The sequence below is a fragment of the Eurosta solidaginis genome, chromosome 5 (genome assembly GCF_040869045.1).
Source record: "Eurosta solidaginis isolate ZX-2024a chromosome 5, ASM4086904v1, whole genome shotgun sequence".
Classification (NCBI taxonomy): Eukaryota; Metazoa; Arthropoda; class Insecta; order Diptera; family Tephritidae; genus Eurosta; species Eurosta solidaginis.
The window spans coordinates 181,417,318-181,444,819 of record NC_090323.1 but is presented as its reverse complement, the minus strand read 5'-3'; the positions used below and the strand labels follow the sequence as shown (position 1 = coordinate 181,444,819).

The 27,502-nt window shown below is 42.0% G+C and overlaps 2 protein-coding genes and 1 pseudogene across 3 annotated transcripts; all 3 read left to right on the top strand.

The window, feature by feature from the left end:
• Positions 1–3,913: 3,913 nt before the first annotated feature.
• Positions 3,914–10,476, top strand: LOC137253853 (uncharacterized; annotated as a pseudogene).
• Positions 10,477–12,923: 2,447 nt separating this feature from the next.
• On the top strand, positions 12,924–14,285 carry Iyd (Iodotyrosine deiodinase). 2 transcript variants are annotated; one of them, XM_067791399.1, is made up of 2 exons: positions 12,924–13,180; positions 13,240–14,285. In XM_067791399.1, exons 1-2 carry the CDS (start codon positions 13,009–13,011, stop codon positions 13,980–13,982), a joined length of 915 nt encoding a protein of 304 aa, XP_067647500.1. In that variant the 5' UTR covers positions 12,924–13,008; the 3' UTR covers positions 13,983–14,285. The 2 variants fall into 2 exon arrangements, with proteins under 2 accessions (XP_067647500.1, XP_067647501.1); XM_067791400.1 differs by having other exon boundaries at positions 13,040–13,180; positions 13,245–14,285.
• A 10,927-nt stretch (positions 14,286–25,212) lies between these two features.
• On the top strand, positions 25,213–26,314 carry LOC137251665 (uncharacterized). Its single transcript, XM_067786378.1, has 2 exons — positions 25,213–25,942; positions 26,004–26,314. The coding sequence occupies exons 1-2, from the start codon at positions 25,364–25,366 to the stop codon at positions 26,247–26,249; spliced, it is 825 nt and encodes a 274-aa protein (XP_067642479.1). The 5' UTR covers positions 25,213–25,363; the 3' UTR covers positions 26,250–26,314.
• The last annotated feature ends 1,188 nt before the right edge of the window (positions 26,315–27,502 follow it).

Genomic DNA, 27,502 nt, shown 5'->3' with positions numbered 1-27,502 from the left:
CCAAGGGCGTCCCGTAGTCTACGCCTAAGCGTATCCCCACTACCTTCCAGCAGATTCGCTGCTCAGCAAGCCACAACAAGTACCCGCTGCTGCTCGCGCCCCACGGCGCCAACATCTCAAACAGCTGATACCACTCGTAACTACTACCTTCGTAGTAGAGCTGGTAGCAATGCTGAGCATCAGCCCCTGCCCCCGTCTTCTTTTCCCCCTCTTTTCTGGCAGCAATCGTGCAGGTCAGGGAAACAGACTCTTAGTCCCTGCCTCCGTTTGCACCGTCTGCCAGCACAGAATATATAGGTTTGCGACATCCGCTCAATGCAGCTCCTGCCTTGGGTGGTGCCACTTTCCTAAATGTTCTGGTCTCCGCGACGGCAACCCCTCGACGGGTTTCATCGCGCCATGTTGCCAGGTCGCAAACCCAAATCATCCGGGTACCCCAATGCTTGCCCAAGGGCGCCCAGTCCCAAGGCCACAACAGCAATTGCGTCCTGGCCTTCCACAACCTAGGCGTAGTCACCCCTCACTTACCCCTAGAGTGGCGGCGTCACCCCTCATGCACTTCAGAATTCTGCAGTTCAACTGTAATGGACTAACTGGGAAGATTGCGGAGATAGTCGATTTCATGAAGCGGCACAACATCCGCATTACTGCGATTCAAGAGACTAAACTCACAGCAAGATCTGCATTGCAGACCTGCTCTGGTTATAATGTCCACAGGAAAGACCGCGAGAGCGGAAATGGAGGCGGCCTCGCGTTTATTATACACCACTCTGTGCAATATCATATATTTGATCCTGGCATCGACCGCAGTGACAATGTCTTAGAACGTCAAGGCCTATCTGTCCGGTCAGGCGATGCAAACCTAGAAATCATCAACATCTACATCCCTCTTGTCACCTGTTGCCCCAGTGGATACCGCCCTAATATCGAGGCCTTACTCACTGGCAACAATCACATTATCTTAGGCGATTTCAATGCCCATCACGACCTATGGCATTCAAACTTGCGGGCGGACAGTAGGGGTGAGATGTTGGCGGATCAAATAGACGAAACGACGTTCTGCACAATAAACGGAGACGCCCCCACACGTATGGTAGGAAGCTGTCATAGCTCGCCAGATATCTCAATCGTGAGCGCAGAACTCGTAAACTGCGTCAACTGGCAGCCGATGGTAACATTGGCATCCGACCACCTGCCCATACTTATTTCGTTCGAGCGTACCGCCGACTTCATCGTCACCGAAAAACGCACTTTCATAAACTTCAAAAAAGGAAAGTGGGAAGAATTATAAATCTGCAACAGACAGCAGCTTTGCTGCCCTCCCTATCCCGACTGATGCCCGCCAAGGGGAGCGTGCCTTCCGTAAGGTCATTGAATCCGCCTCGGCACATTTCATTCCCGCCGGGAGAATTCCCGAAATCCGGCCCACTTCCCAGCGGAGGCCGCGAGCTTAGCGAGGGAACGCGACCTTATAAGACAGCTTGATCCAGGCGACCCCCAAATAAGGGATATAAACCAACGCATCAGATTGCTTGTGGACGAACACAATCGGGCGAAATGGGAAGAGCACCTAAGAGGTTGTAACCTCTCTACCGGTGTAGGTAAACTTTGGTCCACCGTAAAGTCCCTATCGAATCCGACTAAGCACAAAGACAAAGTTTCCATCGCCTTTGGCGATAAGGTGCTGTCGGATGCGAAAAAATGCGCGAGCGCTTTCTGCCGACAATATATAATGCATCCTACGGTCGACAAAGATAGACAGAGAGCCAATAGACACGCACATAAACACAAACTCAGCGCGTCACCAATTACCATCACCGCTAGAGAGGTTGAGGACGCCATTGGTCGCGCTGTACCATCCAAAGCAGTGGGCCCAGACGGCATAGCCATGCCGATGCTTAAAAACCTAGGGAAAGAGGGTTTCAAATATTTAGCGCATGTCTTCAACCTGTCTCTTTCCACCTTTGTCATACATGGTTTTGTTCATCGGAGATCAACTACTACCAACTTGCTTGAATTTACGTCTTTTGTTATGAATGGCTTTTTAGTTTGCAAACAAACAGATGTAATTTACACCGACTTTAGTAAAGCATTTGACTCTGTTAATCACGAGCTCTTAGTTACCAAACTTGATCTTCTGGGTTTTCCAGCGCCTTCATTAAGTTGGATTTCAAGTTATCTTGAAAATAGGACTCAGCGAGTTTTCTTTAACAACAATCTTTCAAAGTCGTTTGATGTAACTTCTGGCGTGCCCCAGGGTAGCCATTTGGGTCCATTACTCTTTAACCTGTTCATTAACGACTTACCAAAGGTTATATTACATTCTAGAGTTTTTATGTATGCAGATGATGTAAAACTTTGTTACACATATCTGCCTTCGAACTTGTTCTGTTTTAATCAGCTTCAGGCCGATCTGGACTCATTTCAAAGCTGGTGTACTGCAAATTTACTTTTTTTGAATTACTCTAAATGTAAGCAAATGACTTTTCACCGTGTGAAGCCGGTCCTATCATCTTATACACTTAACGGCGACCCCTTGGAGCGGATATCTATTGTTACTGATCTAGGAGTTATTTTTGATCCGAAATTAAGTTTTACCACACATATTTCAACCGCTATAAACAAAGCAACTGGTGTATTAGGTTTTATCAAACGTTGGGCTAAAGAGTTTGATGACCCTTATTTCACAAAGATCCTTTATACCTCGCTGGTACGTCCTATTCTCGAGTACTGTTCATGTGTCTGGTCTCCGATCTATCAAATCCATGTTGATCGGATTGAGTCGGTCCAGAGACGGTTTTTAATTTTTGCATTACGAGGTCTCAACTGGGAATCAAGTACTTATCTTCCACCATACAGGAATAGACTTCTTCTAATTAATTTGCCATCTCTAGAGAATCGTAGAGTATTACTTGGCGTTATGTTCATTCACAAGCTCATCATTGGTGTGATTGACTCCCCTGACCTAATCAGTCAACTAAATTTTGCGGTTCCTGCTAGGGCGTCCAGGCATTTTGTGCCTTTTCATTTACCTCTATGCCGGCAAAATTTTGCTAGAAACAGTCCCCTGCGCCATTGGTGCTCGCGGTACAATGATTTGTATAACTGCATTGGCTTTGAATGTTCGTTTGCTGCTTTACATACTGCTATACTCTTATGTTTAGCCTGATATTTTAATTTTATTTTTTCTTATACAATGCGATGTCAAATGTTTATAACATACAAATTTTCTATGTACCTTTTTTGAATTTTTTAATTTTAAGAATGGCTCTGTATTTTACATATATATCTGTCTATTACAATAATTAGTCGACCGCTTTGTGTTTGCGTCGACTTTAAATAAATAAATAAATAAATAAATAAAAAATGGAAAACGGCCAAGGTGGTCCCGCTACTAAAGCCTGGGAAACCAGCTAACGTAGGTGAGTCATATCGTCCGATATCTCTCCTATCGCCAGTGGCAAAGACGCTTGAAGCCATTTTGCTCCCTTATTTCCAAGCACATTTGCAGCTAGCCCCTCATCAGCATGGCTTCAGAAAACTCCATAGCACTACCTCCGCGCTAAATGTCATTAGCACCCAGATAAATTGCGGTTTGAATCAATATCCCCACCATAGAACAGTACTCATAGCGTTAGACCTATCAAAAGCTTTTGATACGGTCAACCATGGCTCGTTACTGCAAGACCTGGAAGGGTCTACCCTTCCCCCATGTCTTAAAAGGTGGACCGCAAATTATCTGGGTGGTCGGCAGGCATCGGTGCAATTCAGAAACGAAACATCAAAACAAAGGAGAATTAAACAAGGGGTGCCACAGGGTGGTGTCCTATCCCCGCTTTTGTTTAATTTCTACATATCTAAGCTACCTTCACCACCGGAAGGAGTCACAATCGTTTCCTACGCCGATGACTGCACAATAATGGCCACAGGCCGAGGCCCAAAGATCGATGAGCTATGCAATAAAATAAACGGCTATCTCCCTGATCTCTCCAGTTTTTTCGCCTCGCGAAACCTGGCATTGTCACCGACTAAATCTTCCGCGACCTTATTTACAACATGGACGCCCCAAATGTCGAGCATATTGAACATCCACGTCGATGGCACTACGCTACCGACTGTCCTACACCCCAAAATCTTGGGTGTGACGTTTGATCAGGATCTACATTTTGGTGCGCACGCAACCGCAATTGTTCCAAGAATTCAGAGCCGTAATAAAATCCTCAAATCCCTTGCTGGCAGTACCTGGGGAAAAGATAAAGAAACGCTCTTGACAACATACAAAGCAATTAGCCAGCCGATTACGTGCTACGCGTCACCCATATGGTCGCCAAGCCTTAAAACCACCCACTGGAAGAAACTACAGGCCTGCCAAAATACTGCTCTCAGAATCGCCACGGGCTGTCTTCTTATGTCCCCAGAACACCATCTGCATAATTAGGCGAGAATACTACCCATCAGTGAGAGAAATGAGATGCTGACCAAACAGTTTCTGTTGAATACCCAGAAACCTGGGCATCCCAACAGATATCTGATTGACGAACCAGCACCGCCTAGGGGCCTAAGGAGTCATCTCCGTAAGCATTTTGAGGAAATACGGCACCTGAGAACCCAGCCGTATGAAGCGGAAAAACACAAGCAGGTCCTTGGTGAACTCCATAGACAGGCGTCGGACCTTTATGTCGGGAATTGCCCGGTGAATCCAGTACTTGAAGAAAAATATCCAGAACTCGCAGAAGAAGAACGCATACTCCCCAGGGAAACGCGTGTCACTCTTGCTCAACTTCGTTCTGGATACTGTAACAGGTTAAACTCTTACCTATCCAGAATCTACCCCGACATACAAAATGTATGCCCTGCTTGCAATGTGTCCCCACATGACACCAACCATCTCTTTAATTGTAATGTGGAACCAACGCCTCTAACACCCCTTTCCTTATGGTCCACCCCTGTTGAAACGGCAAGTTTCCTTGGACTCCCGTTAGAGGATATTGATGAAAATTTGTGATCGGTCCCGGCTATTAGGTGGGGCGAGCATTGCTACAACAACAACAACAAAGGTGGTATCAAAAGACTCATGTCGAGATCCATTTTTAGAATCTGAAAGTTGTATAGAATCGACGGGATGGCCTAGAAGGTTTCAGGTGGTCATACTAAATCGCTCCCGGGGATTGCCCTTATCGCTACAACCAAAGCAACATTATTTACTCTCTGCTTTTCATTCATACGTATGTGTATTTTTAAATAATAAAAAAAATGTTATATTCTAATATATATCATCTCTGCCGGGGTGCGATTCAGCTCAGGATATGCCAAAACAACAAGAAACCTACAATTAAATGCAGATTCACGTGTCATTTGCCAAGGATTTACCGGTAAACAAGGTACTTTCCACAACCAACATGCTTTGGAATACGGTACAAAATTGGTTGGATGTATTTTCCCAAAAAAGGGTGGAACTACGCTTCTTGGTTTGCCAGTATTTGCTTCGGTAATTTATATTGATTAAAAATTGCAATAGTAGATAATGTAATGTGAATTAAAATTGAATAGGTAGCCGAAGCAAAAAATGCAATTGATCCGCATGCAACTGTTGTTTATGTGCCGCCACCAGGAGCTGCTGCTGCTATCAAAGCATTATTACAAGCACGTCATTTCTTTGATTGGTTGCATAATCGAAATTGTGCCCTAACATGACATGGTTCGCGTTAAGCACGCTATGTTAAAGCAAAATAAATCTCGTCTAGTCATGCCCGATTGTCCAGGATCATCGCACCAGAAAGGGTAAGTAAATTGCCTAACATATTAAATATATAAACAACATGTATGAATTTGTTAGTGATAATTTGTCATGCTTTTGTTGATAATCAACTGAAGAAGGCAAATACCAAAGAGTTCGAAGTTCATGTAAACACCAATTGATTTCTTTAAATAGCGTTTGGAGAACAAAACCCATATGTATGTATGCATACAACTGCATAGAAAGGGAGGTATTAATTAATTATGATCAGTAGATTTATAGGATTTTTATTGTTTTCCCTGTGTCGCCGTTGCCATTACATTGCGTTAAGAGAGGACATCAACACCTTACCCACAACCAGTTAAAATTTTAGTAAATTTTGCTCTTTTCATTACTGATTCAAAACGTGGGAAGTTATATATGTAGCATTCCATGGAGAATGGTAAATTTTAGCAGACTTTCGCATTGCGGTCATTATTAATATTCAATCCCTAGAAGGTTCAATGCAGTCATATCAATAGGTCCGGAGATGTTCGGGTTAGTACCTGTTGTTGTTGTTGTTTTTGTAGCGATTAGGTTACTCCCCGAAGGCTTTGGGGAGTGTTATCGATGTGATGGTCCTTTGTCGGATACAGACCCGATACGCTCCGGTAACACAGCACCATTAAGGTGCTGGCCCGACCATCTCGGGAACGATTTATATGGCCACATTGAACCTTCAGGCCATCCCTCTCTCCCCACCCCCAAGTTCCATGAGGAGCTTGGGTCGCCAGAGCCTCGTCTGTTAGTGAAACGGGATTCGCCGCTCGAAGGTGAGGTTGACAATTGGGTTGGAGAAGCTATATATTGCGCTACACAACCCCTTGAATCCCTCGGGTTAGTACCTCAATGGTGCTTGTTACCGGAACGTAGATAGATAATTTATTGAGGATTGCACAGTGACTTGCACATCTCCTTCACAGCACCTCATCGTAGCCGACTTCTTTGATGAACCCTAGCAGAGTTCTTGGCTTGAGGGATTAAATGTGGGAATGCACTGGCCATGGTGAGCCCATAAACTTAGCCCTACGTTTTGAGATTGCTTCGTATCTTGGAGGATATTGTTCGTCGTCTGCTGATCGATCACAAAATCGGCATGTGTTATTCGATAGTACACCCACTTTCTGCATACGGCTGCTCAGTCTATAATCCCTGTAAGAAAGCTCTTGGGATTCTTCGGTCCTCATGGAACTTGGGATGGGGAGGGAGGGGATGGCTTGAAGGTTTAATTTGGTCACATAAATCGTTCCCGAGATGGTCGGGCTAGCACCTTAATGATGATGTGGTACCGCAGCGTACCGGATCTGTATCCGGCAAAGGACCATCACATCGATAATACTCCTCAAAGCCTTCGGGGAGCAACCTTATCGCTACAACAACAACAACAACAATAGAGTTACTCCTACCCCAGAAAATGGTCAACATTTATGGTGCATACAAAGAACATTTCAACTCACCAAATTCACTCATATTAACAGAGTATATGTGGAACTTAAGAGCGAATTGAGAGTTTCACAAAGTTGCACTGCCACACCGCCATTTTATACAGGGTAAAAGTGTAACGCTTTTGCGTTGCGAGCAGGCAAGAATTTTCACAAAAGAACGAAATACCCCGTAAAGGCGTTGCCTGTTTTTTAGAATAGAACAACAACGCTTGCGTAACACTATCCAGAAAAGCAAACGCTATCATAGCTGCGGGTTGCACAAGGCGAGTAATCAGCATTCGAGTTTTTGTCGAGAATGTGACGTAGTGCTCCGTTGTAAGCTCATTTCATATTGGCGCCGTTATCGTACACTTGTGCACGACAATCTTCAATCATGTATGGCAAATTAGATCAGCGATTTTCTGAGCAGTTTTTTGGTTACAATTCACGAAAGCCAAAATGTGTTCTGGAATTGTAAATTTGTTGCTTTCGAATTGAAATGGAGTAAGCGCAAAATGAACGTAGTCAAGGTGACTAGCATCAAGCATAGCATCAACGATAATAGCAAAATACTTAGCTTTCTTGCCTTGATCTAATATAGTTTCCCTCACATGCTTTGCACAAATTTCTATAAACTCGTTCTGAATGTTTGGGGAAAGATAGTGAACTTGTAAACGTTTGTGCTGCTATTGTGAAATCCTAACTTTCTCCAAATGATCTCTAAGTATCGGATCATAATGGCTTATGAGATCTTAGATGCCCAAAAAATGTTCATCCTTTCGCTTTTTGAAAAAAAAAATAGTGCAAAATTCTATATAAAATTTCTTTCCACTTTTGAGTTTCAGTGATTAGCTGTTCATTGATAAGTGTATCAATTGTAGCCTCCTTTCGAATTAGGTTTTGTAAAGATCGCCATTGAATATAACATTTAATGTGATCTTCAGTATTTTCGTGTGATGGCACTTTAGCGTATAGCTTCTTCCATACCTGGAATTTCGAATCTTCGCCAGGACAACAAATTTTAGGTCGATTTAAAGTATTGGTGCTTAACAGACGACGTGGTAGGCAATAAAAAGCATTGCTACTGGCACTCCACACCAACCAGTGACGCTCCACTCTCTCTCCATTTGGCAAAATTCTGTTTAACAACGAGGTAGGAAATGCCTCGTCATGACTAATCACGTGGAAAAATAACAGGGCACTTTTGATGACCTCGACGAATTATTTCGTTGACTTCTTCAGATCGCAAAAACTCATTATTTACGGTACCGATATCGAAGTCGTTTAAATCATCTGGACTTTGATACAGAGTTGGTGGTATTGTTGGAAGACTTTTTGAAGATTCATCAGTGTTACCACGAAAACTTTACGATTTCGGATTCATGTAAACATATATTTTTGTTTGATGTTTTTATTGTCTCCTCACTGTTCGAGGGACCAGGTAAAAAATCATTATCAATATTTGTTGCTTTTGAAATTCGGCTTAAAATTTCCACATGGAACAACTAAAGACTCCTGAATTAAAAAAAAAATGTCTTAGTACCTCTAAATCGCGGGCCCCCCGAGAAATACCGGGCCCCCTGAGAAATATCGTGCCCTGCGCTTGCCAGGCTAAGGCTCCAGCTATTAGGAGTGATAAAGCTGTCAGATCTAGAAGCAGCAAGTGGCTTAAGTCCTAGGAAGCTTCTAGTATTTGTCAAGAGGACGGAGTTTTTTTTATAACATAGGTCCTGGTTCTTGATAGGGTTTTCAGCTTGGTCGTTAAAACAAACTTCTGGTAACACTACGGACTCATTCAGTCTATGTGAGATCCTCATGAACCGGCCACTTCAACCTAACCTATATTTTGTGTTTTGGTTTTTACTTTAGAATCTACCGGTTAAGTAAGCGATTTCAGCTAACTAAGCGCCTTCAAATGTAGATCCATAAGGAACATGAGGTCGCCAGAGCCTCGGCTGTTAAAGAAACAGGATTCGCCACGGGTAGGTGACGTTGACAATTGGGTTGGAGAGGCTATATATTGCGCTGGCAACCCATTGAAAGGATTGCGCTACAAAACCCCTTGAATCAATTTGGTATTTTAGTCGACTCTTACGACAGGCATAGCTACCACGAGTATACTCTAAGCCCACTAACCCGCTGGAGCCATGAGAAGCGTGAGTGCACTTTGGGTGTCGCAAGGCAAGTTCCGGCGTGCCTGGTGTTGTTGGGTGAGCGGCCAGGCAAGGCAGCAGGGTACACATGCACCATTCAGGAGGATACCCTCGCTGAGCCCAGAAAATCTGGGAAAATTAGATGTACTGCTCAGATCCAGCAAACGAGTATGTTCTGTACTGGCATATGATAAACTTGCAGACAACCACACGTTTACTTTCCTGTCCAAAAGGGAATTGGTGCTCGGCACTGCTGCTAAAGAAGAATAGACGTAGTCATATCAATTCGTTCCCGGGTTACTCGGGGAAAGCAGTTTTAGCAGTACTTTGCCCGTTTCAATTTGCACATCCATTCAAAGAACTTCGCATAATGGATTAAACAGTCATCTGCATTTATTCGTTTTTGTTTTTGTAGCACGCCTAATTTACTATCTATTACCCCAACATCTATCAATTATCCCTTGTTATAATCTTCGGGTACCCCCACTACCGGAAGATGCCTTGGCATGGTGGAGGTTCACTTGAATTTACTTTACAGGTCCTGATTCTGGTTATCTGAAATCCTCTTGAGTATCTTGTATTTATTAAGCACTTCCGGTTATATTAAAAACTTATTATCTATCCTTACTGAATTCGTTTCTTTTTCATTCTAGGTAATACGATTTGACGATGTGGGCATAGCAATATTCCAGCTGTGGCTGTAAGAAGAACGTACATTTGCTCAAACTACAAGAAAACTGCGACAACTGTCCCTCGGCCTTTTTAGTATCACATATAAGGCCCTACCACGCATATTATGGGAAAGGGTCAAGTTCAAAGGCTCAACATCACCTGCAAATCGACTTTGATAGCACGAAATGGGGCTGCATATAATCCGGTATTATATCTACAACACTCATATCTATGCAAACTGATACTAACACCACCCGCGCAGGAAAAATTGAGCACCATCAGTGTGAGCTTCGAAACTCAAAATGGTTTCAGAAAGGGCACGACTACGAATAAGTTTATGTCTTTACATATGTAGTTTGTACATATAAATATGCACATATGTAAGGTTTACTAGAAAATTAAGGAAATTATTTGTAAAAACCATTGTATACATTTTATATAATTTATTCATAATTAAATATTATTTAAACAAAAGGGACGCGTTTCATTCATATAAAAAGCGAATTGACAGAAGGTAACCGGTACGGGTAACCGATAGGCCAGTTACCCGTGTTGTTGTTGCATATGTTTTGGTTAGCGATAACGAAAACATACCTAATGAAGTAACTTAAAAATGAAAATAACATCGAGCGAGAAGGAATGTCGAAAACACAATAGGTAAGAGCGAGAAAGCGAGTCACACGTACACTATTTTGAGAGAGCGCATGCCAAGGCGAATTCATTAGAGGTGGTGTTATCCAAAGCGAATTCATTACAGGTGGTGTTATCCCATCAGCTGATTGCTTCTTCTTGATAATTTTCCATACAAAGCCATGTACTGCAACGTGTCAGTTAATCGAAATCAATGAAAATTTTCTTTTGACTTGACATTCTTCCGTACGGCGAATTGGTTGAATTCGCTTTGCCACCACCTAGTATAGATTCGCCTTGGGTGTTATCCCAACAGCTGATTGCTTCTTCTTGATAATTTTCCATACAAAGCCTTGTACAACAATATATCAGTTAACCGAAATCTATGAAAATTTTCCTTTGACTTGACATTCTTCTGTACGGCGAATTGGTTGAATTCGCTTTGCCACCACCTGGTATGGATTCGCCCAAGGCGATAACACCACCTCTACTGAATTCGCCTTGGCGCATGCGTTACCTTTTTCACGACAGCAATGTAAAAGTCATTAAAGGTACGCGCACATTACGCTGCGCGACACGTAGCAGCAGCGGCGCCTCACAGAGCGACATATTTTGGCAGTTCACATTAAGCGGCAATCGAGCGACACATTGCAGCAAAAGTTTGTGTTTATTTTTATTTGCAAAATGGACGACACAGTTTTTGAAGCTGTAATTATTTAATTTTTGTGCGAAGAAGAGGAAAGGAAAAGAAAAAGGTCGTGGCTATGGGTCCAAGACATCTCATCCTCAAGGTATGAGGAAGGAGAGTTCCACACTCTTTTGCCCAGATTGAAAAAAGATGGTGCAAAATTCTTTGCATGTATTCTTATGAGGTAATTCACACCTAGCGGCAGCAGCACTGCGCGACACTTCCAAACGCGGCTTTTTTGCCTAGTTGATCAAATTTGCTGCGCTGTGCCGGGTTGCGCAGTGCTGTTGACGCTAGGTGTGAATTGCCTCATAAGAATACATGCAAAGAATATTTTGTAGCGCAGTGCAGTGCTGCGTAGTGCAGCCTAATGTGGCCTTACCTTAAGACGATAATTGGTGACCAAGTTATTGGTAACGATTAAGTAATCGATTAGGTAACGGGTACCTGTCTTGTAGGGCCATTTTAACTACTTAGCATAGCGGAATGATACAGGTGGCAGCAGGGTGACATACCTACAAACATAAATAAAAATTCCATGTACTTTTTGTAAATTCGATGGACAAATGTCAAAATCGTACTCCGCCGGAAGTTGATGTATCAAATCGAATAAAAAAAGTTTGTAATCAGCTGTTCCATGCTGCCACCTTGTATCCATTGTAAATTTTACCAAGTAGCGCAACTAACAGCTGATCGGTGAAAATTCGCACATTCACACGCACAGTTCTCGACTCAGTTTCAAAACAAAACTTTAGATTATTTAATTCAAATTTTAAAGTGGGATAATCCTTACAAATTTATGCATACAGAATATATATGGCGTTGTTGTTGTTATTAAAACAATAGTTTTATTTATATTAAAGCTTTTATCATTTTTTTTTTAACTTTGAAAAAACTCCGACACCATTCCTTCATTATATGACATTCGACTGCCTAGTCCACTGCCTTCCACTCTATTCGCAACATAACCTCTACTTAAGCTGCCAAACTATATAGTAAACAATGCTTGTATCGTTGCGCCATGCTACTTAGCTATAACCATAGTGTACAAGTACAAGTGTGTTGACTTATCTGTCAAGCATTCTGACAGGCACTCGCTGGATTCGGAATGACAGCGAATTCAAAATGGATACCATTACCGAATGCTCCGAATGATTGAAAAATTGAAAAAGTCCATACGATTGGTAGTCAAAAATGTTGTCGTTGAGACTAAAAATGCGACTCTAGACCTGAGATTTCCATCAGGTGAGCGAGGCTGTTTGTAGTTTTGACGTTTATCGCTTAGTGAACACACTTGGTATAGGTACACTACATAGTGTACAAGTACAAGTGTGTTGACTTATCTGTCAAGCATTCTGACAGGCACTCGCTGGATTCGGAATGACAGCGAATTCAAAATGGATACCATTACCGAATGCTCCGAATGATTGAAAAATTGAAAAAGTCCATACGATTGGTAGTCAAAAATGTTGTCGTTGAGACTAAAAATGCGACTCTAGACCTGAGATTTCCATCAGGTGAGCGAGGCTGTTTGTAGTTTTGACGTTTATCGCTTAGTGAACACACTTGGTATAGGTACACTATGGTACACTATGGCTATAACTTCGGACTCGTTGAAGACTACTTCATTGTTTTTTTTTTTCTTGAAAAAAACAAGTAATAAATATGGACCTAACATCACTTCTTCAAAGTTCCTTACTACTAAAAAACTGGAGAAATATTCTAATTGCATTAACTATTGCAACTCTTGGTAATCTAGTTCTACATTGGGCCACAGTTTATTCTAACAATAAAAAATCTAATAAAAATCAATTGGACGGCGAAGAATATGTTGGTGGTAAGTAAACAAATTCGTTTCTTTGTGAAATGTCCTTGCTTATTAAATTTTTTTGTCAGTTAAGTTTGCTAGCCCGATTCAAGACAAAAATTGTAACGACAGACGTGACGGAGAGTCCAATGAATGTTATATGCCAGCACTTAAAATTGATAATCATATACCATTTCACGGTGCAACCGAGACGCTTCCTGGTGGTGCTAAAGAGTTTTATAAAATAACAAATAATCGTCGTAGCGTAAGGTCTTACCGGTCCGAGCCTATACCCCCCTTGGAGGTAATATCAAATTGTATACTTGCGGCTGGTACAGCACCCAGTGGTGCACATACTGAGCCATGGACTTTTTGTGTAGTTAGTGATATAGCAATAAAGAAACGTATTCGTGAGATAATTGAAACGGAAGAGGAACTAAATTATGCACAACGCATGCATCGTCAATGGACAGCTGATTTGCGCCCATTGCGTACAAATCACATTAAACCCTATCTAACAGATGCTCCATATCTAATTTTGGTTTTCAAGCAAGTGTACGGTTCTTTGGCAGACGGTAGTCGCAAGCAACATTATTACAATGAGATATCAGTTTCAATTGCAATAGGTATTTTATTGTGTGCATTGCAGGCGGCTGGTTTGAGTTCCCTTGTGACAACGCCACTTAACTGTGGCCATACAATACGTTTGCTCCTACATAGACCGGAGAACGAGAAATTACTGGTGCTTTTGCCAGTGGGTTATGCTGCGGAAGATTGTGAAGTACCTAATTTGCAACGGAAAAAGCTGGAGGATATTATGCATTTGTACTGAGTCTTAAAGGAAATTTATAACAATCAATTTATATACTCAAGTCAATATACGCGAAGTTGAGCTGGTGCTTTAACGTTAAACAAATCTTAAGTTAGATACGTTCCAACTTAGACCAAGTTTACATACAACGAAAATACCTCCTTTTTGGACTTAACCCAGAGAATCGCCAACGACGGACAGTAATAGAAATTGTCAAACTAACAGTAGGTATTTCACCACATTACCTACTTCAAGATTAGCAAAAAACACGGTGTTTTCGTTAAAATTTCACAAAAAAGTTATTGAAAATGTTAAAAAAAAATAGTTAAATTGTTGTTATTTTATCAATTATTTCATGCCACATTTCTCCTACGGTGAATTATCTAACCGCGATTTGATGGTACTATTCATATTCGTCCTTTTGGCCTTTACGTATTGGACTCATGATGGAATTATAGAAGGTGGCGCATTGCGCATGTAAACACATGAAGAAGTCAAGTGTGACGTAGGTGCGCAGAACAGGCAATTTTGAACTCGTGAATGCACAATCTTAAGCCGGAGTCATTGGTGCCGTATGTCGTATCGCTGTATCCGTATCCCTAACGTAATCAACTGTTTATCGTTACGACGGTAAACCAAACACCAATTGGTTGGCTACTATACGGTTACGACCTTAAGCGCCAAATACACGACACGAACATTTCCGCGAACATTCCCGTTATGTCATGTTTCTGCGACCTTTTCTGTCTTGTATGGTGGTGTTTGCCAGTTCGAGCAAATGTTCGCCAAAAATCAAAATATTTTAATTTTTGGCGAACATTTGCGCGAACTGTTCGTGCGTGTATGGCGAAATAGCTCATAATCGTAGTAATTTCTGAACGGAACAGACGTGCGCGGAAAAGTAAAATGGACAATAAAAAATGTCTGAGTGAATTTATTGAAATGTATAAATCTTTGCCATCATTGTGGCAAGTAAAAAGCAAAGATTATTGTAATAGAATTAAAAAGAATAATGATTATGCGACTTTAATCTGCCACAGCGAGCAATATTGCTGCAGCACAGTTGTTGTATTTATCGCTGTCTGAAAGAGAACTAATGTTCGGCCAAAAGTTCGCATGGTGTATGGCCAAAGCTGCGAAAAAGATTGCGGAATGTTCGCGGAAATGTTCGTGTCGTGTATTTGGCGCTTTAGCGGCACCAATAATCGATTGCATTGATTCCCATAAGATTGGTCAAATCAGCTGTTATAAGGTTACCGATAAAGCACCAATGTCTGCAGCTTTATGTGTGTGAATTGTGTGTTGGACTTAACGTGTGATCGGCCTCCCACAAATTGTCATCCTCCCAGGAGCTACTTGCAGCAGGACTGCTCCATACTCTCTTACTCCGGGAAGGCATCGAATCCAATCCGGGTCCGTCTCCTGACCCCGGTTCTGAGAAATGGTTTTGCTGCATCTGCCGGAAAAGAATCTTTTTAGGACGGTCATACTCTGTTCAGTGTGTCTCGTGCAAGGGATGGTTGCATCGGACAGGTTGGTCTGGGCTTGATCCCAAAACCCGACGCCCACGTAACTTTTATAAATCTTTTGTGGCTCCTTGCTGTTCACGCCCAAGGGCGTCCCGTAGTCTACGCCTAAGCGCCCCTCCCCCCACTACCATCCAGCAGCCGCGCTGCTCAGCAAGCCACAACAAGTACCCGCTGCTGCTCGCGCCCCACGGCGCCAACAACTCAAACAGCTGATACCACTCATAACTACTACCTTCGTAGTAGAGTTGGTAGCAATGCTGAGCATCAGCTCCTGCCCCGTCTTCTCCCCCCTCTTTTCCGGCAGCAATCGTGCAGGGCAGGGAAACAGACTCTTAGTCCCTACCTCCGTTTGCACCGTCTGCCAGCACAGAATATACATCCGCCCAATGCAGCTCCTGCCTTGGGTGGTGCCACTTTCCTAGATGTTCTGGTTTCCGCGACGGCTACCCCTGACGGGTTTCATCGCGCCATGTTGCCAGGTCGCAAACCCAAATCATCCGGGTACCCCAATGCTTGCCCAAGGACGCCCAGTCCCAGGGCCACAACAGCAATTGCGTCCTGGCCTTCCACAACCCAGGCGTAGTCACCCGTCACTTACCCCCAGAGTGGCGGCGTCTCCCCTTATGCACTTCAGAATTCTGCAGTTAAACTGTAATGGACTAACTGGGAAGATTACGGAGATAGTCGATTTCATGAAGCGGCACAACATCCGCATTGCTGCGATTCAAGAGACTAAACTCACAGCAATATCTGCATTGCAGACCTGCTCTGGGTATAATGTCCACAGGAAAGACCGCGAGAGCGGAAATGGAGGCGGCCTCGCGTTTATCATACACCACTCTGTGCAATATTATATATTTGATCCTGGCATCGACCGCAGGGACAATGTCTTAGAACGTCAAGGCCTATCTGTCCGGTCAGGCGATGCAAACCTAGAAATCATCAACATCTACATCCCTCCTGCCACCTGTTGCCCCAGTGGATACCGCCCTAATATCAGGGCCTTACTCACTGGCAACAATCGCATTATCTTAGGCGATTTCAATGCCCATCATGATCTATGGCATTCAAACTTGTGCGCGGACAGTAGGGGTGAGATGTTGGCGGATCAAATAGAAGAAACGACGTTCTGCACAATAACCGGAGACGCCCCCACACGTATGGTAGGAAGCTGTCACAGCTCGCTAGATATCTCAATCGTGAGCGCAGAACTCGTAAACTGCGCAACTGGCAGCCGATGGTAACATTGGCATCCGACCACCTGCCCATACTTATTTCGCTCGAGCGTACCGCTGACTTCATTGTCACCGAAAAACGCACTTTCATAAACTTCAAAAAAGGAAAGTGGGAAGAATATAAATCTTTTTCATACAACCGCTTTGCTGCCCTCCCTATCCCGACTGAAGCCCGCCAAGGGGTGCGTGCCTTTCGTAAGGTCATTGAATCCGCCTCGGCACGTTTCATTCCCGCCGGGAGAATTCCCGAAATCCGGCCCAACTTCCCGGCGAAGGCCGCAAACTTAGCGAGAAAACGTGACCTTATAAGACAGCTTGATCCAGGCGACCCCCAAATAAGGGATATAAACCAACGCATCAGATTGCTTGTGGACGAACACAAGCGGGCGAAATGGGAGGAGCACCTAAGAGGTTGTAACCTCTCTACCGGTGTGGGTAAACTTTGGTCCACCGTAAAGTCCCCATCGAATCCGACTAAGCACAAAGACAAAGTTTCCATCGCCTTTGGCGACAAAGTGCTGTCGGATGCGAAAAAATGCGCGAGCGATTTCTGCCGACAATATATAATGCATCCTACGGTCGACAAAGATAGACGGAGAGCCAATAGACACGCACATAAACACAAATTCAGCGCGTCACCAATCACCATCACCGTCCTCAATTGGTCGCGCTAAACCATCCAAAGCAGTGGGCCCAGACGGCATAGCCATGCCGATGCTGAAAAGCCTAGGGAAAGAGGGTTTCAAATATTTAGCGCATGTCTTCAACCTGTCTCTTTCCACCTTTGTCATACCCGAGAAATGGAAAATGGCCAAGGTGGTCCCGCTACTAAAGCCTGCGAAACCAGCTAACAGGTGAGTCGTATCGTCCGATATCTCTCCTTTCGCCAGTGGCAAAGACGCCTGAAGCCATTTTGCTCCCTTATTTCCAAGCAATTTTGCAGCTAGCCCCTCATCAGCATGGCTTCAGAAAACTCTATAGCAGTACCACCACGCTAAATGCCATTAGCACCCAGATAAATTGCGGTTTAAATCAATACCCCCACCATAGAACAGTACTCGTAGCGCTAGACCTATCAAAAGCTTTTGATACGGTCAACCATGGCTCGTTACTGCAATACCTGGAAGGGTCTACCCTTCTCCCATGTCTTAAAAGGTAGACCGCAAATTATCTGGGTGGTCGGCAGGCATCGGTGCAATTTAGAAACGAAACATCAAAACCAAGGAGAATTAAACAACGGGTGCCACAGGATGGTGTACTATCCCCACTTTTGTTTAATTTCTACATATCTAAGCTACCTCCACCACCGGAAGGAGTCACAATCCTTTCCTACGCCGATGACTTCACAATAATGGCCACAGGCCCAGGCCCAAAGATTGATGCGCTATGCAATAAAATAAACGGCTGCCTCTCTGATCTCTCCAGTTTTTTCGTCTCGCGAAACCTGGCATTATCACCGACTAAATCTTCCGTGACCTTATTTACAACATGGACGTCCCAAATGTCGACCATTTTGAACATCCACGTCGATGGCACTACGCTACCGACTGTCCTACACCCCAAAATGTTGGGTGTGACGTTTGATCAGGATCTACATTTTGGTGAGCACGCAGCCGCAATTGTTCCGAGAATTCAGAGCCGTAACAAAATCCTCAAATCCCTCGCTGGCAGTATCTGGGGAAAAGATAAAGAAACGCTCATGACTACATACAAAGCAATTAGCCAGCCGATTACGTGCTACGCGTCACCCATATGGTCGCCAAGCCTAAAAATAACCCACTGGAAGAAACTACGGTCCTGCCAAAATACTGCTCTCAGAATCGCCACGGGCTGTCTTCTTATGTCCCCAGAACACCATCTGCATACTGAGGCGAGAATACTCCCCATCAGGGAGAGAAATGGGATGCTGACCAAACAGTTCCTGTTGAATACCCAGAAACCTGGGCATCCCAACAGACATCTGATTGATGAACCAGCACCGCCTAGGGGCTTAAGGAGTCATCTCCGTAAGCATTTTGGGGAAATACGGCACCTGAGAACCCAGCCGTATGAAGCGAAAAAACACAAGCAGGTCCTTGGTGAACTCCATAAACAGGCGTCGGACCTTTATGCCGCGAATTGCCCGGTGAATCCAGTACTTAAAGAAAAGTATCCAAAACTCGCCGACGAGGAACGCATACTCCCTAGGGAAACGCGTATCACTTTTGCTCAACTTCGTTCTGGATACTGTAACAGGTTAAACTCTTACCTATCCAGAATCAACCCCGACATACAAAATGTATGCCCCGCTTGCAATGTGTCCCCACATGACACCAACCATCTCTTTAATTGTAATGTGGAACCAACGCCTCTAACACCCCCTTCCTTATGGTCCACCCCTGTTGAAACGGCAAGTTTCCTTTGACTCCCGTTAGAGGATATTGATGACAATTTGTGATCGGTCGCGGCTATTAGGTGGGGCGAGCATTGCTACAACAACAACAACACAATACTTTACAACCTCGCGTGCAAATTTAAATTTGTTGTGTAAATGAGTTTTTAATCAGTGTACATTTTACAGTTTTTCACTGTAAGTGAATTCACCCAGGGAGATGATTTTCGGCTTTCATCTCTGTATACAAACTGCTTATTGCTCGTTTTTCATCTCATATATCTTCTTATTTTAAAAGTGAATCCATAAAAGATGATAGCAAAGCGAATTTAACCTGATTTTCCTAACAAAGGAGTGTAAAAAAAAACTGCCCTGATTAAGTTTTACTGACATTCCACTGTAACAGATTTTGCCAGGAAAATCGCTAGAAAAGCAATCAGCTGATGAGATAACATCAACTTGCTTTGCCAATTCGCTTTTAAAGCTGGACATTGGTGCTTTATCGGTAACCGTATCGGTAACCTTATAACAGCTGATTCGACCAATCTTATGAGAATCAATGCAATCGATTATTGGTGCCGCTAAGGTCGTAACCGTATTTTTGCCAACCAATTGGGTTTTGGTTTACCGTCGTAACGATAAACAGCTGATTACGTTAGGGATACGGATACAGCGATACGACATACGGCACCAATGACTCCGGCTTAAGAAACCCATAGAAACTTTCGTTGAAATCTCGGGTAGGACAATGGCTGATTGAAGCCATGGCCGGAAATTCTACCAAAAACTTCGGCAGATGCTGGATTACCCGCCAAACTGACAAGCACGCAGACGGACTCCTATGCAAAATATGGTCAGTCGAGCGCACGCCTCCTGATTGGAATTTAAGTGCGCTCTGAAGCTCAAAGTCTACAAAATATTGGGACCTGGTCAGTCCGAATTCAAATCCTGGAGAAGACTCCCCATGGTACAAACAGCTTTAGAAGTGCGTAAAGTGATTGCATGTTCACATGGAAATCTAGACGGCTTTGCTAAAAGATATTCAGCAACTTTTTATATATATTCCGATTGGTTCTTCTTTGATGTTAAACACCATCAACACCATCAGCTCTGTCAGAATTAAGGTAAACCTCTACGAGCCATTTGAAACAAATTGAGGTTTCAGACAAGGCGACTCCACATTGTGTGAGCTCTCGTCATCTTTCCGAAAAATTTGTGGTATGGACAAAGAGGATAAATTATGATAAAAGATATCACTCGTCGCTCCCAGCGATTTGCTCGATGTTTTCTAAGAGGTAGTCGCTGTTTTTTTTTGCGAGATGTGCATAAAATGTCCTATATATTTTCGGGTGGTATTTGCGTTTATTTTTCCGACTGTATTTTATTAATAAATTAATTCTCTTTCCAAAAATCACAGTTGCACAAGGTGCCTACACCGAATGGATAAATGCGAGGCAATTCAAAAATATCCCTCTTAGAAAACAATTTTATGATTTCCAGTGAGTTACTCGCCATTCGTAGGAGACTGGTGGCTCTTATTATATTTATCCTCTTTGGTATGGTATGGTGATAAGCCGTGTTATCTTTTTGCAGATATGAAGATAGTATAACCGATAAAAGCCCAAGGGCTCCGCTGGTTATGTCATGTTATGCGATTAACCGAGGACGTTCTAGTCAAGAAAGGATTTCTATAGATAGTAGCATTCGGTCTCAGAGAAAAGGTGGAGACCTTCTAGAAAGTTAGGGGAGGGTTGCGGATGTGGGTAGCCTTTACCGTATAAAAATCTGGCACGCTCCGGTGATACCACATTCTGGTATTAGGCTCACTGCACCGAGAACGATTTTTATACCCCAATAATATTTTGGGGTGTGGATTTTAGTCACCTCTTACGACAAGCATGCCTACGCGGAAACATTCCAAGCCACTAAATCTGCCGGTATTGGAGGAAGGCTTGATCTTCCACTTTGCTCTCGATTGGCGTTATTTACCTCGTAAAGAGATAGCTGGAGGGACTCGTTACGAAACTGCCAAAATCACTTGGACGCTTAAGAGCCAGTTAATGATAATGAAGATACAAAGAATGCTTTGCCAAACTCATTTGCATTGACATCACCAATAATATTGCTATCGCCTCGCTTTATACTGTGGCAAGATTGAAGTGCGTCGACACCAGGCATGCTTAACCAACGAACCGATATCATTTCGTTACGATAATTAACGTCAATGTAACATGTAATTTGTTTGTGTAATTCGTTGGTGGTAAGGTCAGAAATACTCTGAGAAATATTCGTACTGTCAAAATTCATGAGAAAAGTTGCAATCAGCTTGGCTAATGCTTTCACCTTTAATGACTCCGCCATCAATCAGCTTTGCCAGCATAGTTTGAAATTAATAATCAACATAAACGATTTTATTTCGTTTTGATAAGGCAGAAAACGAAACAAAATCATTTCGTTAATTTGACGTTATTAACGTTAATAAACGAAACGAAATGACTTATCGTAACGAAATCATATCGGTTCGTTGGTTAAGCATGCCTGATTCAAACATAAAGTATCACGTTTTTGTTAACGTTTTTAACGTTACGAAAGCTTTTCGTTTCGGTTAAAAACGAGATACAATTTATCTCGATAATTTCTTTATCGATAATATTTCGAAGTGTTTCAACGGAAACGGTGGAAATTTTTTGATAAACGATTAGCTTAACTTTAAGGTGCATCCCTGATCGACACATTGAACTCACCTGTTAGGTGGAGCATTGCAACAAAGAGTTCTATGGGGGGATTCCCCCCGGGGTTTTCTCAGGGGCCCGCGATTTAGAGGTACTAAGCCATTTTTTTTTTAATCCAGGAGAGTCTTTATTTGTTCGATGTGCAAATGTTAAGCTGAATTCCAAAAGCAACGAATATTGATAATGATTTTTTGCCTGGGCCTGAGGAGACAAGAAAAACATCAAACAAAAATGTGTGTTCTCAGGGGGCCCGCGATTTAGGGATACTAAGAGATTTTTTTTAATTCAGGGGAGTCTTTAGTTGTTCCATGTGCAAATTTTAAGCCGAATTTCAAAAGCAACGAATATTGATAACGATTTTTTGCCTGGGCCTGAGGAGACAATAAAAACATTAAACAAAAATGTGTTTCTCGGGGGGGCCGCGATTTAGGGATACGAAGACATTTTTTTTTTTAATTCAGGATAGTCTTTAATTGTTCCATATGCAAATTTTAAGCCGAATTTCAAAAGCAACGAATATTGATAATGATTTTTTGCCTGGGACTGAGGAGACAATAAAAACATCAAACAAAAATGTATGTTTACATGAATCCGAAATCGTAAAGTTTTCGTGGCGACACTGTCGAAGGTTCATCTTCAAAAAGTCTTCCAACAATACCACCAACTCTGTATCAAAGTCCAGATGATTTAAACGACTTCGATATCGGTACCGTAAATAATGAGTTTTTGCGATCTGAAGAAGTCAACGAAATAATTCGTCGAGGTCATCAAAAGTCTCCTGTTATTTTTCCACGTGATTGTAATGACGAGGTACTTCCTTGTTTAAACAGAATCTTGCCAAATGGAGAGAAAGTGGAGCGTGCCTGATTAGTGTGGAGTGCCAGTAACAATGCTTTTTATTGCCACTATGTCGTCTGTTAAGAACCCATACTTCAAATCGACCTAAAATTTGTTGTCCTGGCGGATATTCGAATTCCAGGTATGGAAGAAGCTATACGATAAACTGCCATCACACGAAAATACTTAAGATCACATTAAATGTTATATTCAATGGCGATCTTTACAAAATCTTATTCAAAAGGAGGCTACAATTGATACACTTATCAATGAACAGCTAATCACTGAAACTCAAAAGTGGAAAGAATTTTTATATAGAATTTATAGGATTTCACAACAGCAGCACAAACGTTTACAAGTTAACTATCTTTCCCCAGCCATTCAGAACGAGTTTATAGAAATTTGTGCAAATCACGTGAGGGAAACTATATTAGATCAAGGCACGAAAGCCAAGTATTTTGCTATTATCGTTGATGCTAAGCCTGATGATAGTAACGTTGACTACGTTCATTCTGCGCTAACTCCATTTCAATTCGAAAGCAAAAAAATTTTACAATTCAAGAACGGTTTTTGGCTATCGTGAATTGTAACCAAAAAACTGGTCAGAAAATCGCTGATCTAATTTGCCATACTTGATTGAAGATTGTCGTGTACAAGGGTACGATAACGGCGCCAATATGAAAGGAGCTTACAACGGAGCACTACGTCACATTCTCGACAAAAACTCGAATGCTGATTACTTGTCTTGTGCAACCCACAGTATCAATTTATGTGGTGTTGATGCTGCAGGATGTTGTACGGCTGCAATTACTTTCTTAGAAGTTTTACAAAAATGGTTTACTATTTTCAGCAGCAGTCCACAACGATCGGACATCCTCAAAAAAAATTTACCGAGCTCTCTTCATAGTCCTTCAGACTGCGAAAGCAAACGGAGATGTTACCGGCACTCTCAAGTACATCAACAACTTCGATAGTATCTTGCTGTCCTCAATTTGGTTTAAAATACTGACTACCATTAATGAAAGGAACGTGGTCGTCCAAGCTACAGACGCCACAATAGATGCCGAGGACCGACATCTAGATGCCTTATTAACTGATTTGAAGTTGATCAGAAACCAATGGGAAACAATTTTAAATGAATGCAAAACAATTGCTATTCAATTGAACATCTCGCCAAAGTTTCCGGACATTCGAAAGAGAAAACCCAAAAGACGTTCTGAAGATAATTTAAATGAGATGATTACGGATGATTCAGAGTCTGATTTTAAAAACAATACATTCTTGGTGATCGTTGATTCGGTAATCACTGGCATTAATGAACGATTTGCAGCTATGAGAAATTTGAGCGAGACGTTTTCCTTTTTGTGGCAATTTGAAGACATGGACGGAAGTCGGAGATTTCTCAAAACTTAGAATGCGAAATAATTCACTTGAAACACATTTACGAAGCAAATTTTGATAAAGGTCTGTCACCACTGCAATTGCTAAATGCCGTCAATGTTCAAAATCAGTATACAATTTTCCTCAATATTTGTATTGCTTTACGTATCTTTTGCACTATCCCTGTCACTGTAGCTAGTGCAGAACGTTCCTTCAGCTTCCTTTCAAGAATCAAAGACTTTCATAGATCGTGTTCATCTAAAGAGCGAGTTTTAGGACTTGCCACGCTTTATGTTGAATCCGTTTTGGCAACACAGTTAAATTTTGATATTATTATGAAAAAATTTTCTGCGAAAAAAGCAAGAAAAGCCACTCTTTATAGAAGGTTCGGATAGCATCCGAACCTTCTATATTGAATAATTAAAATTTATAATCATCATTAAATTTATCAAAATGATACCAAATAACCAGAAAAGATTATTTGAAACAATATATGGCTGTTAAAAGAGAATTTTATTTCTACGTTACAATAAAATAGTATAAATAGTAAATGTTCTGTGTTAATTTTATTTTCAGCTCTTAGTCCAAACATCATTTAGTTGATGTGGCAAAAAATTGTTTGATGTAATGCATCAATAATGATTCATGAATGAGACGTCATTAATTCAAGTTAATCAAATGTTTTGTGGATTTCTTATAGGGGCCCGTAAATTGTTCAATCCCGGGCCCGGATTTTCTCTCTACGGACCTGGTTATGGCGTTAGCGTTATGCTATGGCACCATTATTCGCTTACAATGATTTCCGTAAGGTAGGTTCGATCGGCTGTTTTTCTGTTTTCTCTGGTTATGGTTTTATAGTTATGTCACCATTAATTGACCGTTTAGACTTTCTATGGCCAAATTTGTTTAGGTGCGTGTTTAAACTCCCATTAAAGTTGGCTAGAGTTAACCTTGCCACTTTGGTCGTTAACTTACTATTTTCTGCTCATATTAGTTTAATCGGCTTAAGCTGCAGAGTTTGATTCTAGTCAACTTTAACTGGAATTTAAACACGCACCGAAAAACCGTTAGACACCATACTTTTGGTGACTATTCTTCTCGAAAATTAGCAAACCGCATCACTGGTAATTTGAGTGGGTGACCACAGTCGATAGCATTATCGAAACTTACACGTCTCTAGCGAGTGTGAGTAATGATCCCAAAATCTAAATACGCGAGTATAATAGATTTCATTTAAGTGACTCATATTTGTCGAGTAGAAATACATTTGGATCAGATGTAACGTACTATTTACTGCAAAATACAAAGACACAAGCTGATGGGCGGTACAATGAAGGATGATAATGGAATTTTGCCTAAAATCAACGCTGGCATATACAAATTAGCGAACCGTTCAAAGGGTAAAAGCGAAATTTGGAACTTATTTGCAGAAATAAAAAGAACTGACGGAACTCTTGTGCACGGCTTCTTGTGTTGTCGCAAATGTATGAGCTTACACAAATTCGATGGGAAACGCACTTCAAATTTGAATAGGCATAGGTGCTACAAAATGCTTATGAACAATGGAGGCAAAGTGAAGCGTTTTTTTGAAATGATGGAAGGTTCCCTTGACAATGATGGACCTGAAAACCCATTAGCTAGCAAGAAATGCATAGCCGATGGTGAAAATGATAATGAAGATGACAGCAATACGCGGGATTCTCGAGAAGATGTACGATGGAGGGAGGATGGTGGCGCAGAGGATACGAAAGGTGGAAATGATACTGATTATTGTGATGAGACACAACAAGTAAACGATGATGATGTGGATGATGGCATAGAGAATATAACTGAGGATGTAAAAATACAAAATCCACTTGATTTAAAATCTCATCCTGATGATTCGCAACATTATGAGGTATACATTTTCTTTATATGTCCAATTTCTTTATAATATATGTTTGCATCCTTTTTTCTAGCCACGTTCATATAAACGTAAGAAATATACACCCTACATAACACCAACAAGAGTCCAGAGGAACTTAACACAATTAAATACTCTATGTGAAATGATCAAATCTGATTTGATTGATGCTCCTGATGATCTATTCTTCGTTGCTAAATGGAAAATAATGGATGTATTGCGTGATGTGCAGAGCAAGCGATTGGGGCAACAAAATTACGATTTAGACAGCAGTAAAGCTACTGAATCTAAAAACGCTTGAAGCTAAGTCGCATTTAACGGTTATGGAGCGGCTGATGATGATAATAAAATCTTAGAATCTTAGAAGTATATCCTGATTTATGTACACATTTCTTGTATTTATATTCTGGGGATATGTTAAAGCTACTCCGGCATATGTATGAATATCCATGTACATTATATGGTAACCCCTACGGCGTTACATGTTAGTATTAATTGACAGCCGTTTCGCCAGTCACTTTACAAAAACCCGTTAACGGCATCATAGCTCTTTTTTGTGATAAACATTTATATATTTAGTTATTTCGTGTACAAACTCTTAGCGAGGTCGACTCTTCCAATACTTTTCCAATTCTACTTACTTAATAGTGCCCTCCCTATTGGGGAATTCCATTCACAACAGTGGTCAGTATCTCTGTACAACATATTTTAAATCTGACTTCAATTCATATATTGATTTGAAATGTATGTAAAAAAATAAATATATTCAAATCGCCAAATACCACCCAAGAGGTATATGTCGAGCTTCTTATCCAACTTGCATTCCTTTATATTTGCTTTCCTTTAATTTTTCCTACTTCCAACTTCGAACGGCAGCTGTAAGGCAGATGCATTTTTGCTTTTGCCGGGTCTTTAACTTAGAATCTTTGAGCGGGCATAACCACACCACCGCGGGCGACCTTGTGTGTAGTGTCGAAGTAGGAAAAAGATTTTCCGGCTTCGATTTTGCTTGTGCTTCTAGTTCGGCATTGGTTTTGGCTCTAGTTCCTGCTTCAGTTCTGATTTAGGGCTCAGGTCAGGACTCGGTTTCGGTTGCGGTAACGTCCTCCAAAATGTTAGTGTCAGTGCAACAGACGGCGCTGATCACTATCAGTGGCGCTCTCAGAACAACACCTACCTTGGCACTGAACGTCATGCTGAACATATATCCAGTAGATATTGCGGGTAAGGCGGCCGCGGCCCGGTCGTTAGTCAGGCTTCGAGATATGGGCTATGGGCTTTCTGACTTCGGACACTCTAGCCTTCTTACCAGTTTCGACTTTATCCCGGACAGAACGGGCTATAACTGCTCCCTATACAACCTTCACCCCAATCACTCCACCGAGAGAGGAGTGGGAAAGAGGAATTATCTGTGGTATGGGAACGGTTAACTTGTTCACGGATGGGTAGAAGTTGGACGGAAAGGTTGGTGGGGTGTCTTTTGTCAAGAGCTAAATGTAAGCCGCAAGTTTAAGTTGGCTGATCACTGCAGTGTATTCCAAGCGGAAGTTGCTG

Excerpts from the sequence above, each read along its gene's own strand:
- LOC137251665 (XM_067786378.1), top strand. The coding sequence starts at position 25,364 with ATGGGCGGTACAATGAAGGATGATAATGGAATTTTGCCTAAAATCAAC. Across the intron at positions 25,943-26,003 it reads ATGATTCGCAACATTATGAG|CCACGTTCATATAAACGTAA; the intron begins GTATACATTTTC and ends CCTTTTTTCTAG.
- Iyd (XM_067791399.1), top strand. The coding sequence starts at position 13,009 with ATGGACCTAACATCACTTCTTCAAAGTTCCTTACTACTAAAAAACTGG. Across the intron at positions 13,181-13,239 it reads CGGCGAAGAATATGTTGGTG|TTAAGTTTGCTAGCCCGATT; the intron begins GTAAGTAAACAA and ends TTTTTTTGTCAG.